Source organism: Saccopteryx leptura, chromosome 8 (assembly GCF_036850995.1).
Source record: "Saccopteryx leptura isolate mSacLep1 chromosome 8, mSacLep1_pri_phased_curated, whole genome shotgun sequence".
NCBI classification, from domain to species: Eukaryota; Metazoa; Chordata; class Mammalia; order Chiroptera; family Emballonuridae; genus Saccopteryx; species Saccopteryx leptura.
The window spans coordinates 52,839,465-52,855,470 of record NC_089510.1 but is presented as its reverse complement, the minus strand read 5'-3'; the positions used below and the strand labels follow the sequence as shown (position 1 = coordinate 52,855,470).

Genomic DNA, 16,006 nt, shown 5'->3' with positions numbered 1-16,006 from the left:
GTGCAGACTCAGAGGCTGATAAACTGCCCCCCTCCCCACTGTAATGTGACTGAGAGGGATGACCTCCATGCATTTTTTTTTTATAGAGACAGAGAGAGAGTCAGAGAGAGGGATAGATAGGGACAGACAGGGACAGACAGACAGGAATGGAGAGATGAGAAACATCAATCATTAGTTTTTCATTGTGACACCTTAGTTGTTCATTGATTGCTTTCTCATATGTGCCTTGACTGTGTGGCTACAGCAGACCGAGTAACCCCTTGCCAGCGACCTTGGGTCCAAGCTGGTGAGCTTTGCTCAAACCAGATGAGTCCACACTCAAGCTGGCGACCTCGGGGTCTCGAGCCTGGGTCCTCCGCATCCCAGTCTGATGCTCTATCCACTGCGCCACCGCCTGGTCAGGCTCCATGCATTCTTAAAACATAAATCGGTGTATTGCTGTTTAAAGCCATCTGTAAAAATCTGTTATTCAAAAACACAAATCTATTGATTAGAGTGAGATAATTCACATCACAAAAGCTTTCTTCCTTTTACAAAAGGTTTCAGAAGGTTCCTTTCATGGCAAGTTTTCCTCACAGTATTTCAGTGGGTTTTACTTTACAAAACTTAGTTCTGTACAGGTATATTTCATAAGCTGAAGCCTCTTGAATGCCAAAACAGCTCCAGAAGGCTCTATGTTACTGCTTAAGATAATGGGTTCATAAGGACTTGGGAGAAGAGACATCAGTGGAGCCTTAACTTGGGAAGTTGGTGGCATGAACCCTAGATTCATCACGGGGCTCAGGGAGAGTCAGGACATGACCAGCTGCATAATTTCTGGGGTCAATTGCTCGAACATTATTAACAAGCTCAAGATGATGGCAGTAAACATTGAGCCAAGAGTGGGCCCATCGATGGAGGGGGAGGGGACCCTGTGCACTAGGAGGCTGGCCTTAGTTCAGGGTGCGTGGGGTGTGGATGCTGATGTGACTGACAGTGAAGGGCTCGGAGGTGAGAGGGGAGCTAATATGTCATAAAGCTGTTCTCTCTACCTTTGAGATACTTCGCCTTCTGAATTCTATTTAGCACATGCTGTGAGTAGATGAGTCATTGCTGAGATCACAGGTGGGGGAGGCAGTGGGGTGGACTGCACACAGAAGAAGGGTGAGCCCCGTGCTCACGAACTGCACCCCTTCCTGTGGACCAGGCTTCGTGCAGTGCTCTGCGACTTACTCCGTCTTCACAGAAATGTGCATAGAAAGGTGGCAGTTAAGTTACAGTCTCTAGTGACAGACACTGCCACTGTTCATGCGCCCCATGTTTTGAAAATCCAAAACTCGAAACATCAGAGACTGGAGTAAAGAAAGGCTTGTTGATCACGGAGGCGGCAACCAAGATGATGGGAGACTTAGCAGTGCCTCGGAACCATCTCGCCCACTGGACTCAGCTAAGGGGCTTTTCGAGGGTTAGGGGGAGCGTGTATGCAGAGTGCAGTGGGCAGGTTTTAATTAGAGGACCTTGGAACCTGGCCATTATGGTAAGGGGTTCAGCACTGGGTCTTTGGACCCTTCTCTTCAGAAAGGTTCTGGTATTCGAGTTCCGGTTGTGTCCCACTCCTTTGGTCCAATGGGGGAAGGGAGCAGTGGTGGGATTCAAATAATTTAACAACTGGTTCTCTGCCCTAATGACTGTTTTAAGTATAAAAAAATGATATACCAAAAGGTAGTTTATTATTTCATGCGTTTAATACTTAAATAAGAACAATAAAAGAGGTACACAAAACAAGATTATAAGAAAGTTTTAAAATATTAATTAAAAATATTAAATAATATTTTTCAAAAACCAATAAAACTGTTATTTAAGATATTTCCATATTGCCTCTTGATTGGCGTTCTCACTTGCAATTTCTTTCACCTGTGGACAGAATGAGCATTCCTACAGGCACTTAGAACACGCTGTTGTGCAGATGAGCGTTAAAAGAGTAAGGACTGTAAATCTGTGATCTCCACATCGGGGGCTGCCGAGGCGTCCGCCTTAGAGCCCTGATTACAATGCCATTTTAACAACCGGTTGGCCAAACTCAACAAAAAATTAGGTGTCGGTTCTGCGGAACTGGTGCGAACCGGCTGAGTCCCACCAGTGGGAGACTGGTTCCAGGTACGGTTGTGCTCTGTTGTGTCTGAAAAGCAACTCAGTAGCTTGTTAAACAGGGTAGGACACTTTGAGCTGGTTTTGCAGTTACCACACCTGGGTTCATATCTCACTGGCTGTGAGTCTCTCACCCCACTCTGTGCCTCAGTTTCCTCATCTGTTACACAAACTAGTGAGTAACCTGAATTGTAGGGTGATGTTAAGATTGGATGTGTTCGTCTCTGTTAAGTCAGTCGGCCGAGGGCCTGGCACGTGGTAAATGTGTGGTGAATGTTTGCTGCCGTGATGGGGGCAGGGGAGGGTGAGGACGGGAGGAGAAGTACTGACCACTGTGGTTAAGTAGTGGGTCCTCCTTTTTAGAGGAGGAATCTGTGACACGGAGTGCTTAGGGGAACTGTCCAAGGTCACCAGTGAACACACAGGCTGTGCTCTTTCCTCTTACGGAATTTCTGGCGGGCCTAACTGCCTCTAATGCACTGAACCTGAGTGTAGACGGCTCACTGAGCCCACGGTGCTGGTTCAAAGCCGCCATTCTTCTCTGCGCCGGTCCTTGCTGAGCACGTGTGTGCTGGGCCCTCGTGATGCCGGCGGCAGGGGGACGGACAGGGGCAGGGATGGCGCTGTGTGCCACGTGGCCGCCATGGTGAGGGGAGGAGCACAGGGAACTGGCAGGCTGTGTGGGACCCGCTGTATCCTGGGCTCTGGAGGAACAGGAGACAGGGCGGAGGGCCCGGTGTGGACTGCGGAAGAGGTCAACGGGAGTGGATCCCCGCAGCCTCAGCCTCACAGGAAGGTGGTGTGCAGAGGCAGGGACCCCAGCAGCACCACGAGCCCTGAGAAGAGGCCGGGCCACCGCAGTCGGGGGCGTGCCCTCTCTTCCTTCCCCGGGGGGCGTGTCCTCTCTTCCTTCCCGGGGGGCGTGTCCTCTCTTCCTTCCCCGGGGGGGCGTGCCCTCTTTTCTTTCCCGGGGGGCGTGTCCTCTCTTCCTTCCCGGGGGGCGTGCCCTCTCTTCCTTCCCCGGGGGGCGTGTCCTCTCTTCCTTCCCCGGGGGGCGTGCCCTCTCTTCCTTCCCCGGGGGGCGTGCCCTCTCTTTCTTCCCTGGGGGGCGTGCCCTCTCTTCCTTCCCCGGGGGGCGTGTCCTCTCTTCCTTCCCCGGGGCCGTGCCCTCTCTTCCTTCCCCGGGGGGCGTGCCCTCTCTTCCTTCCCCGGGGGGCGTGCCCTCTCTTCCTTCCCCGGGGCATTGCCCTCTCTTCCTTCCCCGGGGGGCGTGCCCTCTCTTCCTTCCCCGGGGGGCAGGCCCTCTCTTCCTTCCGGGGGGGGGGGGCGTGCCCTCTCTTCCTTCCCCGGGGGGCGTGCCCTCTCTTCCTTCCCGGGGGGGGGGGGGGGGCGTGCCCTCTCTTCCTTCCCCGGGGGGCGTGCCCTCTCTTCCTTCCCCGGGGCCGTGCCCTCTCTTCCTTCCCCGGGGGCGTGCCCTCTCTTCCTTCCCAGGGGGGGGGGCCGTGCCCTCTCTTCCTTCCCCGGGGGCGTGCCCTCTCTTCCTTCCCAGGGGGGGGGGGCGTGCCCTCTCTTCCTTCCCCGGGGGGCGTGCCCTCTCTTCCTTCCCCGGGGGGCGTGCCCTCTCTTCCTTCCCCGGGGGCCGTGCCCTCTCTTCCTTCCCCAGGGGAGGGGCAGGACGGGCGTTGGGCAGTGCGGGGCCTTCCGAGCCCTCTTTTCACCTCAGTTTGCACTTACTGGGGGACCGTCCCACCCTCCCTCCCGGCCACCCCCACCCCCATTCACCTGCTCTCCTGCTCTTCTCCCCCAGGGTCAGTGGACTTTCCCCCTTCATGGGTGACAACGATAACGAGACCTTAGCCAACGTTACCTCAGCCACCTGGGACTTCGACGACGAGGCGTTCGACGAGATCTCCGATGACGCCAAGGATTTTATCAGCAACTTGCTGAAGAAAGATATGAAGTAATGAGTTGAGATTTCAATCTTCCCAGCTTCCCCCCTCCCTGGACTGGTGTCTGGAGGCCGGTTTCCTTGGCCTGCCGAGGGTCCCTCCCCACTGAGGAGGGAGGGTGGGCACTGTGAGTGTGGGGGAGGGAAGGGGTCTCCCGGGCCCCTGCTCCAGGCGCCAGACAGTCTGCCTGGCTTCAGAAGCAGCAGAACCTCAGTCAAGCCCGAGCTGCAGGGCGAGTGGCTGCTCGGGGTGCAGGGTAAGGACGGCCCCGTTCACCCTCTGTGCTCAGGGTGCAGGGTAAGGACGGCCCCGTTCACTCTCTGTGCACGGCGTGGCCTGTGCAAGCCACGCTGAAACTCAGCCCGTCTGCAGGGCTGCGCGGCAGGTGTCCGAGCTGTGGGTCCTGTCGTATGTCCGGACTGTTCTGGGTTGGTGTTTTCCGTATCTAAATCACTTAGGAACTACCTCTCTGAACATGGCCAGCTTCCTTCTCCACTGGCCAGTTAGGCTGTGACCCCAGAGCCCTGGGCTCAGGCCTCTCCCGGCTCCATCTGTTTCCCCATCTCAGTGCAGACTGGGAGGTTCCCCGCCTCCACCTCTGGGGCTGCCTGGACCTGCCCAGGTGGTCTGTGGACGAATATACAAAACAGCTGTGTAGTGGGAGGCCGGTGTGCTCAGGGGGCAGGAAGAGGCCACGGGGAAGGGCGGCACGCGGGCCCTCGGGAGGAGGCCACGGGGAAGGAGGAGGCCACGGGGAAGGGCGGCACGCGGGCCCTCGGGAGGAGGCCACGGGGAAGGGCGGCAAACGGGCGCTCGGGAGGAGGCCACGGGGAAGGGCGGCACGCGGGCCCTCGGGAGGAGGCCACGGGGAAGGGCGGCACGCGGGCCCTCGGGAGGAGGCCACGGGGAAGGGCGGCACGCGGGCTCTCGGGAGGAGGCCACGGGGAAGGGCGGCACATGGGCCCTCGGGAGGAGGCCACGGGGAAGGGCGGCACGCGGGCTCTCGGGAGGAGGCACGGGGAAGGGCGGCACGCGGGCCCTCGGGAGGAGGCACGGGGAAGGGCGGCACGCGGGCCCTCGGGAGGAGGCACGGGGAAGGGCGGCACGCGGGCCCTCGGGAGGAGGCACGGGGAAGGGCGGCACGCGGGCCCTCGGGAGGAGGCACGGGGAAGGGCGGCACGCGGGCTCTCGGGAGGAGGCCACGGGGAAGGAGGAGGCCACGGGGAAGGGCGGCACGCGGGCTCTCGGGAGGAGGCACGGGGAATGGCGGCACACGGGCTCTCGGGAAGCGTTGCGCTGGAAGAGCGGGGGTGCAAGCTGCAGGGGACAGTGAGCAGCGGAGGTGAGGCTGGAGGAAGCCTTGGGTGTGGCAGACAGAATTCACTGACGAGGACTCAGCTGGTGAGGCAACCAGCTAAGTTAACTGAGGAAGTGAGGGGCTATGTGTGTAGGGAGAGCTGGCTCGCCCCAGAGAAAGGGAAGAGTGGGGGTGTCAGTGGAGAGCAGCTGGCCTGTCGGGCTCCCCACCGCCTCTGTAAACAGGTGGCCAGGTGAGGCAGGGCCTGGCTCCAGGGCCCCGGGGAATTGGATTCAGCAATAAGAAGCAGTTATAAGCTTTGCCCAAGAAGGGTGGTGTCAAAATAGGTGGTGTGACAGAGGCAGAGAAAGGGAGGGCAGCCCAACCCCAGGGCAGGCAGGAGGCTCCGCAATGGCCCGTGACTTGGTGGCCTAGGTGTGCCTGTCCCCCTGTCCCACAGATTCCCCAGGCTGTTGTCATCTCCCTCCCCTCTGGGAGGGTCCTGCCTGACAGGAGAGCGTGGTTGCTGAGGAGCAGTGCTGGAGGGACTTAGCTGGTCTCCTGTGTTCTGGTGACCCGCCCCCTCAGTCCTGTTCAGCTGTCTCGGGGCAGCTCCTCCAGGGGCCGTGCCACACTCCTCGGCAGGGAGGTATCGCAGCGTTTTTATGTCACGGTCTTTATCAGAAGTATATCCTGGATGTTGTAGGGGGTCCAAATCCTTTCCTGTGAGGGATCCCCACTCCCTGGGTGCCTCAGGGAGATGCACATCTCTTTCCCAACTCTGATAGGAATCTCTGATCTCTGCCTCTATCAGATTAACTCTGGCCCAAGGATGGCTTCATTCACTGAGGATTTGGTAACTGGGGTGTTACGTATACACCCGGTTCTCTCACCTGACCTTGAATTAGTTCAGTGAGCTGTGTTGGCCCTTTTATGCTCATAAGATGCACTTACCAAAGAACTGATTTCGCCCTGGCTGGTTTGCTCAGTGGTAGAGCGTCGGCCTGGCGTGCAGGAGTCCCGGGTTCGATTCCCGGCCAGGGCACACAGGAGAAGCGCCCATCTGCTTCTCCACCCCTCCCCCTCTCCTTCCTCTCTGTATCTCTTTTTCCCTCCCGCAGCCAAGGCTCCATTGGAACAAAGTTGGCCCGGGCGCTGAGGATGGCTCCATGGCCTCTGCCTCAGGTGCTAGAATGGCTCTGGTTGTGACGGAGCAACGCCCCAGATGGGCAGAGCATCGCCCCCTGGTGGGCATGCCGGGTGGATCCTGGTCGGGCGCATGCGGGAGTCTGTCTGACTGCCTTCCTGTTTCCAACTTCAGAAAAATACAAAAAAAAAGAACTGACTTCAGATTGATCAAGACACAAGAGTCCCATAAACTTTTCAACTTAGCAAGTCTCTTCAACCAGAAATCTTCATCAATCAGCACTTTAAAAAATGTTTTTCTATTATAAAAGTAATACATGTAAATTATAGAAAATTTGAGTATAAGAAAATTAGAATAATTCCTCATCCCTTTATTTTAAGATCACTAACTACACTTTGCTATACTTAGCAAATTTACTTATAGTCACATTTCTACGTGTGTTAACATTTGATTCTTTGGCCTTTATTAGCCCTGTTCAGTTAAGGTCATGGCCCTGAAGTAGTTCTGGATTCCCAGAGCTCTGAGAAAGATTAAATGAGTTTCAGGATGGTTCTAAGGTTGTCATAATGCATAGGTTGTATGTAGGATATTGTAGGATATAATTCTTTTTTTTTTTTTTTTTTTTTTTTTTTACAGAGACAGAGAGTGAGTCAGAGAGAGGGATAGACAGGGACAGACAGACAGGAACGGAGAGAGATGAGAAGCATCAATCATCAGTTTTTCGTTGCGACACCTTAGTTGTTCATTGATTGCTTTCTCATATGTGCCATGACCGCGGGCCTTCAGCAGACTGAGTAAACCCCCGCTCGAGCCAGTGACCTTGGGTCCATGCTAGTGAGCTTTTTTTTTTTTTCTCAAACCAGATGAGCCCACGCTCAAGCTGGGTATCCTGGGGTCTTGAACCTGGGTCCTTCCGCATCCCAGTCTGACGCTCTATCCACTGCGCCACTGCCTGGTCAGGCGATATAATTCTTTTTTAACAGGAAAAATCTGATACTCAGCCTCAACATAAGACATGCAAGTTTAGGGGTTCTCAGAGATTTGGACCTAATGTTTCACTCACCCTCCCCCAGACAGAGAGGCAGAAGGATTAGCTCATCTGACCAGCAGAATGAGCCCAGCCTGGAATAAGGTGCCAGCCCTTCCCAGACCCCAGGGCTCCGGTTGCTTACTCGGTGGTTAGGCCTTCTTAACACTAACCTATTCTGTGTCTAGTCTGTAACCTGGACCAAGAGAGGAGAAAGGCCAGGAGCACAGTGACTCCGGGCATGGTGATGGACTGGGGGCAGAGAGCCCTGGGCTCTGCTCTGTGTGACTAGGGATGGGTGACCTCCCATTTCTGATCTGACCAGCGCCTCTGAGGTCCCCTCCTGCTTAGAAATCTTCTGATCTCTATCTCTCTCAGAAACCGCCTGAACTGTACCCAGTGCCTTCAGCATCCATGGCTAATGAAAGACACCAAGAACATGGAGGCCAAGAAGCTCTCCAAGGACCGGATGAAGAAGTACATGGCAAGAAGGAAGTGGCAGGTAATGAGAGGGTCACTTTGGACTACAGTGTTGCTCCTCATACTTGCTTTTTCCAAGCCATCCTTATTCCCACTTGCCCTGGCCTCACTCCAGAAATGTTTAAATCTGTTTCTGAAATAGTCTGGGACCAAGACTGACATTTCATGTCTTGGGGGCTAGGGATCAGCAGTGTCACCGTCAGGACTACTTGGCCACCTGGACGATGAGCTCTCCTGCAGGGCAGTGTGATGGTCTTATGTTTCCTTGCAGGGAGGGAGAATGGCCCGTGACCTACAGAGAGTGTCGTGGCCCCACCCTCTAGGGAGATTGAATGTTACGGGCTCCATATCTTTAGGCAAGTGACTTAACTTTGCTGTGCCTTCATCTTCTTATGTGTGGAGTTGGGGTAGTACCAATGTCAGAGCATCTTTGTGAGAATTATATGATAGAATCTTCATCTGGCCTCTAGCACATTGTTTGGCACATTGCACGCATTCAGAAGTGACAGCAATGTTAACCTGTATGGAGGGCTGGCCGTGTGTCAGATAAGCACTTTCTAGGCATTAAGTCTTTTAATCCTAGAGATAGGTACTATATTATCCCCACTTTTTTTTTTTTTTTTTTTTTTTTTTTTTAGATTTTATATATTGATTTTAGAGAGAGGAGAGAGAAAGAAGGGGTGAGGGGCAGGGGAGTGGGAAGCATCAACTCATAGTAGTTGCTTCTTGTATGTGCCTTGACTGGGCAAGCCTGGGGTTTCAGACCAGTGACCTCAGTGTTCCAGGTCAATGCTCTGTCCACTGCGCCACCACAGGTCAGGCTATTATCTCCACTTTTCAAATAAACTGAGGCAGAGGAATGTTAGGAAAGTCACCCAGGATCACTTAGCTAGTAAGTGGGAAAGGCAGGATTCAAACCCCAAAGCCTGGCTCCAAAGCACAGTCTTAGCAATGACACAGAATTGTCTTCGACCATTAGCAGAAGGATAGATGCTCATCTGAAACCATAGAGAGCTGATCATCGTCTACTGTATTATGTTTATCACCACCATTGGTGTTACAGAATTCCTGGGCTACTGAAGCGTCCACGGTTTCTATGCTCGAGGAACGTATAGTGTAACAGAGGAACTGAATCAATAGACATAAAAGGACAGAACACCCACCGAGAGTTATAAACTCTCCGTATAGCTCTCCATACCCATATATGTGGGTGTGGACAGAGGGTGGAGCCGGTCACGCCAGGCTTGGATGGAGCTATGAGGAAATGCTGCCAGGGCGGGAGTTTAAAATCGGCCGTGGAGCACGGGCAAGGGTCCAGACATGGGGACGCAGCACAGACACAGGAGCAGGGGCCGCGGCGGGGCGGAAGCTCCCTGGCCATGCTGACCCGATGGGAGCGGAGGCCTTTAGCCGGGCAGCCGGGGACCTGGGGCAGCTAGGCCTGCCCGTGTGGCAGAGGAAAAGGGCTCACTGTGCTCGGGGTGACTGGGACACTGGTCACTTGCCACACAGGATGACTAAACCACAGTTCCTTCAGTGCGTCTCCACGCCAAGTGTGGGAGAGGGCGTGGAGGCGGACGAGGTGCTGTGGCAGGTGGGTGCACGGGACTACCACCTGTGTCGGGAACTCCCCCACAGTGGGAGTCACGCCCTCCCCGCCCTGTGTGAAGGTTTAGGTGGGTCTCCTGGCTGCCCTCAAGTGCCAGGTGAGTTGAAATACCTGTGCTGCTTACCTACCATCTGGTGCCATTAGGATCCAGTGAAATCAGAGTAGCAAATACTCTTACAAACAAAACGGGGCCCACAAAAAAATCAAAGGTTTGCTTTATTAATGATCCTATGGCAAATAGATCTTAAAGTAATGTCTTTCTGGAGCACATAGGGTGCTGGGGAGGGGGTCCTCGGAGGACATGTCCTGGGTTCTGCCAGGAAGAGGCTGTGGGGGAAGGCGCAGCCGTGTCACCTCTGGGTGAGGCTCTCGGGAGCGTGACACATCTGCTGGTGAAGCAACCCGGGTGGGCGTGGGGAAGAGATAAGGGGATGGGAGAGGAAATAAGCAAATGGAATATTTTAGTCAAAGGGGTCAGGGAATCATAATTTGTGCTGATACTTTAATCACTTACATTTTTTCTTATTGTTTACACTATTATTAGTCACAGGGTTTTTTGGAAGTAAGGAGCAGAATTTCTGGAAGAAAAGGGCAAAATTCAGAGAAGGAATTTTAAAGTCATATTTTAATATAGTTGGCAGCATTTAGAAATTATTTTTCCACAAAAACAGTGGTTAGGTTTCACAAAAGTAGACCAAAAAATCCCATTTGAGCCAGAATGTCCCTGAAGCATAATTTCACTGGTAATAGTTCAGCTGCATCTGATCCCCTCATGTTACATTGCTTCCTTAGGAAAATGGTTTCCACCTTTTTAACCGCAGGCACCAGCTGGCCTAGAAATGGGGCTCCGTGTCAGAGCAGTGAGGTCCTCTGTGGTGGGCCAGGGCCGGTGGAGCGGCGCAGAGCGCCGGGGACTGCAGAGGGCCAGGGCCGGTGGGGCGGCGCAGAGCGCCGGGGACTGCAGAGGGCCAGGGCCGGTGGGGCGGCGCAGAGCGCCGGGGACTGCAGAGGGAGAGGAGCGGGCAGGCCCAAGCGGCCCAACCTCTCAGCCGGTGCTCGAGATAATGTTCCTGTCATCCTTCTGACGTGGTGGTATTCGTGAAAGGCCCAGGGGGAAGGAAGAAACATGGAAACAAATCCCTATACGCTAGGCAATATAGGTGGGGACTATTGATCTTAGAATGAAGTTATTCTGAAAGAGGGTACGTTCTTTTATTTATATCAAGAGAATTTTTAAAAGATATGGTGGTGAGCCTGACCAGGCGGTGGCGCAGTAGATAGAGCGTCGGACTGGGACACAGAGGACCCAGCTTCGAGACCCCGAGGTCGCCAACTTGAGTGCGGCCTCATCTGGTTTTAGCACAGCTCACCTGCTTGAACCCAAGGTTGCTGCCTTGAGCAAGGGGTCACTCGGTCTGCTGTAGCCCCCCGGTCAAGGCATATGAGAAAGCAATCAATGAACAACTAAGGTGTCACAACAAAGAGTAGATGCTTCTCATCTCTCTCCCTTCCTGTCTATCTGTCTCTATCTGTCCTTCTCTCTGTCTCTGTCAAACACACACACACACACACACACACACACACACACACACAAAGATGTGGTGAGTAGTAGCACTGAGGGTGGGCAGTTTGAGCAGTATGACAGGGTTTCTGCATGCAAAACTCAAAGCAAAGGGTTAGGAATTTGGAGGCCCATGGACAACCATCTTTATTTTCTGGGAACCACAAAGATCCCTGCTGTGTAGACCAAAGGGCCATGGGGAGGAAAGCTCTTGGCTCAGTACAGCACAGAATACTCTTAACAATCATATTTGGATATTATGCACTTCTCACAGGCAATCCTAATCTTGGGGCTGTTGGTTTATGTAAGGTCTATGACAGCTGGCTGGCACTAAGTAACCAGGCTTGTCCCCTTTGCCAGGGACTATCTCAGCTTTAGCATTGAGAGACCCTTCTCCTTCAAAGCCCTTCTGTCTTGGGCACATGGGGCTGGTTAGTCCCCCTGGCCAGCTCTCCCAGGGGCGGGGTCTGCTGCATCGGAGAGGCCAGTACAGATAGGTCTGCTGCATCGGAGAGGCCAGTACAGATGGGTCTGCTGCATCGGAGAGGCCAGTACAGATGGGTCTGCTGCATCGGAGAGGCCAGTACAGATGGGTCTGCTGGGAGCAGAGGAACCCTGCCCTACCCATTGCCCTCAAACAACAGGCTTCCTCAAAACAAGGATGGAACTTAGAGAATCGAAACTTTGTCTTAATGTTCCAAAAAAATTTCCAAAGGTCTTGATCAATTTTCAGCCCAGAGGCATGAAACTGAAAGACTAGAACATACAGATATATTTCTTTTCCAGTTCTGACAAATAACTTCCCTACCTATTTTTTTGATAAATCAGTTTTCAAAGATTGAATTCAAGCATAGATTATTTTGAACTCTTTTTCCTTGTTAAGCACACCTTATATTTCTCCTTGTTTTAGAAATTATATGCTATATTGCTCCATCTGATGCAGAATTTCCCCCTGTATGGTCTATTTCTTTCTTTTCTTTTTTTTAAAATTTATTCATTTTAGCAAGGGAGGGGGAGAGAGAGAGAGAGAAGGGGGAGGAGCAGGAAGCATCAACTCCCATATGTGTCTTGACCAGGCAAGCTCGAGGTTTCGAACTGGCAACCTCAGCATTCCAGGTCAGTGTTTCATCCACTGCACCACCATAGGTCAGGCTGTATGTCTATTTCTTAATGTGAATTTGCCACCTCCTCAGAAGTATTGTAAATCTTATTTGCCTTGTTCTAGTCACTTTGTATTAGTCATTTTGTTACTAGAAGAAGAAAGACTTAAAAAAAAAAAAGAAGAAGAAGAAAGACTTCATCATTTCACACCACAGAAGTGAAGACAGTCCTGGGTGGTCACAACCCAGGTGCTTGGAATTAGGGGCTCCAGAGGCTTGAGGGCGGTGTCCCTGCTACTTAGTCATAGTATGGGCCCTGGTCTTTCTTTAGAAGACTGGGGCTTCTGGGAAGTTTGAATCTTTTGGTTCAAGGACATGAGGCCTAGAGATGGGACCTGACTTGCACAAGGTCACACAGTAATCAGTGGTTCAAGAACTAACCTGTCCCTTATTGAGAATGACCTCTCTTAGTTTAGAGGCTCCTGGCCAGGGCAAACCAATCTGCACTGGATAAGGAAACGCGAGACCAGGGCGGACTCTGGGAGCCTGGCTGACTCGGAAGTAGCCTGGTCTGACGTTGACTCTGTATGGATGGCTGCTTGTCGCTTACACCTCTTACGTGTTGCTGAGGTCAGGGTAAGCTCCCTCCGGAAGAGCTGGGTCTCTCAGCACTCTGGCCAGCACAGCAAACAGGTCAATGTAACAGCCTCCTCCAGAAACGCATGCAGGGCTGCCAAGCAGTCCCATTCTCTGCAGGGCCACCGCTCTGCATGAGTGCAGCTGACCCATCACCATCTCTCACCTCCTCCCCCTCGCATCCCCTCCATCTGGGGCTTCCTGGGTTCTGTTCAGAGTGACCCAGTTTCTCCGTGGTGACGAGGGCCGGAAGCATACCCACACCACACCGTGGTGTATTGGAGAGGGTAGATGGCCAGAGGACAGAGCGAGACAGAATGTCTGTCCAAAGTGCATGGAATAGTCTGCAACAAGAATGGCATGTGACAAACCAGAAAAGTGACCATGGTCACAGCAGTGGGCCACTGCCTACACCACACACACGCACATACCTTTTTCATACAATTCCTTAGTAGCCTGAAGTTCTTTACTTTCGAAATAATCTTTTTACTGAAACATCCTGACTTTTCAACTAGTTTAAAATTGTGAACTACTTGAATCTAGGAAGTGAATTCAGGAGGGAACTAGTTTGGCGCAGTTGGAGGTCCCGTGGGCGAGTGCTAGCCATTTGCTGGTTCCCCCCAACAGCCAGGCTGCGGGAGGACTGGGTTGTGGGATGTCTGCTCTCTGCACACACAGCAGCCAGGCTGCAGGAGGACTGGGTTGTGGGATGTCTGCTCTCCGCACACACAGCAGCCAGGCTGCAGGAGGACTGGGTTGTGGGATGTCTGCTCTCCGCACACACAGCAGCCAGGCTGCAGGAGGACTGGGCTGTGGGATGTCTGCTCTCCGCACACACAGCAGCCAGGCTGCGGGAGGACTGGGCTGTGGGATGTCTGCTCTCCGCACACACAGCAGCCAGGCTGCAGGAGGACTGGGCTGTGGGATGTCTGCTCTCCGCACACACAGCACCTGAGGCCTAAACAGGTGCTTGGGGTGCTGTGGTGGAAGTAGTTGGTTATATTTTAGTTTTTTATTCCATTGACCTTAGAAAATGGGTGAGAAACTTTAATTAAAGACAGAGGGGCCCTGGCCGGTTGGCTCAGCAATAGAGCGTCGGCCTGGCGTGCAGGAGTCCCGGGTTCGATTCCCAGCCAGGGCACACAGGAGAAGCACCCATCTGCTTCTCCACCCCTCCCCTTCTCCTTCCTCTCTGTCTCTCTCTTCCCCTCCCACAGCCGAGGCTCCATTGGAGCAAAGATGGCCCGGGCGCTGGGGATGGCTCTGTGGCCTCTGCCTCAGGCGCTAGAATGGCTCTGGATACAACAGAGCGACACCCCAGATGGGCAGAGCATCGCCCCCTGGTGGGCGTGCCGGGTGGATCCCGGCCGGGCGCATGCGGGAGTCTGTCTGACTGCCTCCCCATTTCCAGCTTCGGAAAAATGGAAAGAAAAAAAAAAGACAGAGGCTGATTTAATACAGGCGCACTGGGCACGTGCCCGGGCCCCGACTTCTGAAGGGCCCCGCAAAACCCCTTTATACTTTTTTCTAATGTCAGGGGCCCAATATTTTCTTCTGCGCCCAGGGCCTCAACCAACCTTAGTCCACCTCTGATTAAAGGTAAGAAACATATATGCAGTGTATATTATTGGGGGTTTCTTGACCTAAATGCTAGGCTTGCAGAATTTTTGCACTGCAAAGAAATTTTCATCTCAGGTTCTGACTTCCTTTTTGGCAGAAAGTCTGTTCATTCTCAAAGCGCCTTGACTCAGAAGAGCCAAGTGCCGTTGCTGCGCTTCTCTCTGATGCCTGGGAGTATGTACTTACACTGGGGAGAGCAGCCCTCCAGGATTTCCCTGTGCACTCAGAGACTTGCGCTGGGGCCAGCGAGACAGTTTCCCAAAACCTCTTAAGTCTCCGAATCATAAACAGAACTAAATGAGACCTTGGAGATCTTGTCCAGCCCCCTCCTTATGGAGAAAAGGAAACCGAAGCCCAGAGAGGTTACACGACTTGCACGAGGTCAATAGAATGCCTCTTAGCTCTTGCCTGGGGACCTGTGGGATCTGCAGTAACTAGCCTCTTGACCAATTAAAAGCCTATCACTAGCATTGTTTTACGAGAAACCGCCCCACTGGGCTCAGTCAGCAATAAGTCTTTGGAGCTGTCTCAGCCTGCAGTTGCTTTATATAAACTATCCCTTTTATGGGAGTTGAAGCACAGTATGAAAGGGTTTTTGTCTCGTGTTGACCTTGTTTAGTCACATTAACGCACACATCGGTTCCAGGCCCCATTCCATTCTCCGAACATCTTCTGACACACTGATAGTGCTGAGCAGAGCAAGGTTGGCTCACTTCTGCGCGGAGCCTCGGCACTCGCAGGCCCTCGCTCTGAGGACAGCGCTTCTCCTGGGCTGGGCTCTCCTCCCCGCGCCCACTGCCCAGCCGGAGCCGGAGCCAGGGACGCCGCTGAGTCCAACCCCAGTGTCTATTTTCCAGAAAACGGGCAATGCTGTGAGAGCCATTGGAAGACTGTCCTCTATGGCCATGATCTCAGGGCTCAGTGGCAGGAAATCCTCAACAGGGTCGCCAACCAGCCCTCTCAATGCAGAAAAACTAGAATCTGAAGGTAAGCAGCTCCAGGAAGTTTCTCCAACAGTTGGTGAGAAAGGAAGGGCTGGGGGGGGGGGGCATTTTGAGTTCTTTTGAGGAGGGGTCTGTGTTTTGGTTTTTGATAATACAATCTATAAGGATTAAATTCAGAACTATTACGTTACTCTGACAATTACTAAGGCTAGTAATTACTCTCTGTTTTAACTTAGGTTTAACTATTTTCAGAGAAAAAGTTATTATTTGTTTGACATAAGCATTAGCAAAGGCTTTATTAAAAGCTTCCTTTTTTCTCATTATAAAAGATACTTACCTATTGATAGGCAAACATAAAACTTAAATCACATAGAGTAGTGTACTTTTAAAAAATATCCTGTCCTTTTAGTCTTTGTGTTTTTCTTTTAAACAGAAATTAGCTCATGTAGTCCATATTCATTTGGCATTTTTCTGATGTTGAAACGTGTCCTTTGACCTGGTAGACTGGT

General features: G+C 52.8%; 1 protein-coding gene across 5 annotated transcripts in view; it reads left to right on the top strand.

Annotated features, from left to right (window-relative positions):
- Positions 1 to 16,006, top strand: part of MYLK (myosin light chain kinase) — a 291,028-nt gene that overhangs the window by 269,708 nt on the left and 5,314 nt on the right. For all 5 annotated transcript variants that reach the window (XM_066347834.1, XM_066347833.1, XM_066347832.1 and 2 more), the window contains 3 exons: positions 3,935 to 4,087; positions 7,926 to 8,049; positions 15,411 to 15,540. In XM_066347834.1, the coding sequence (XP_066203931.1) occupies positions 3,935 to 4,087; positions 7,926 to 8,049; positions 15,411 to 15,540 (407 nt within the window). The remainder of the gene's footprint in view (positions 1 to 3,934; positions 4,088 to 7,925; positions 8,050 to 15,410; positions 15,541 to 16,006) is intronic.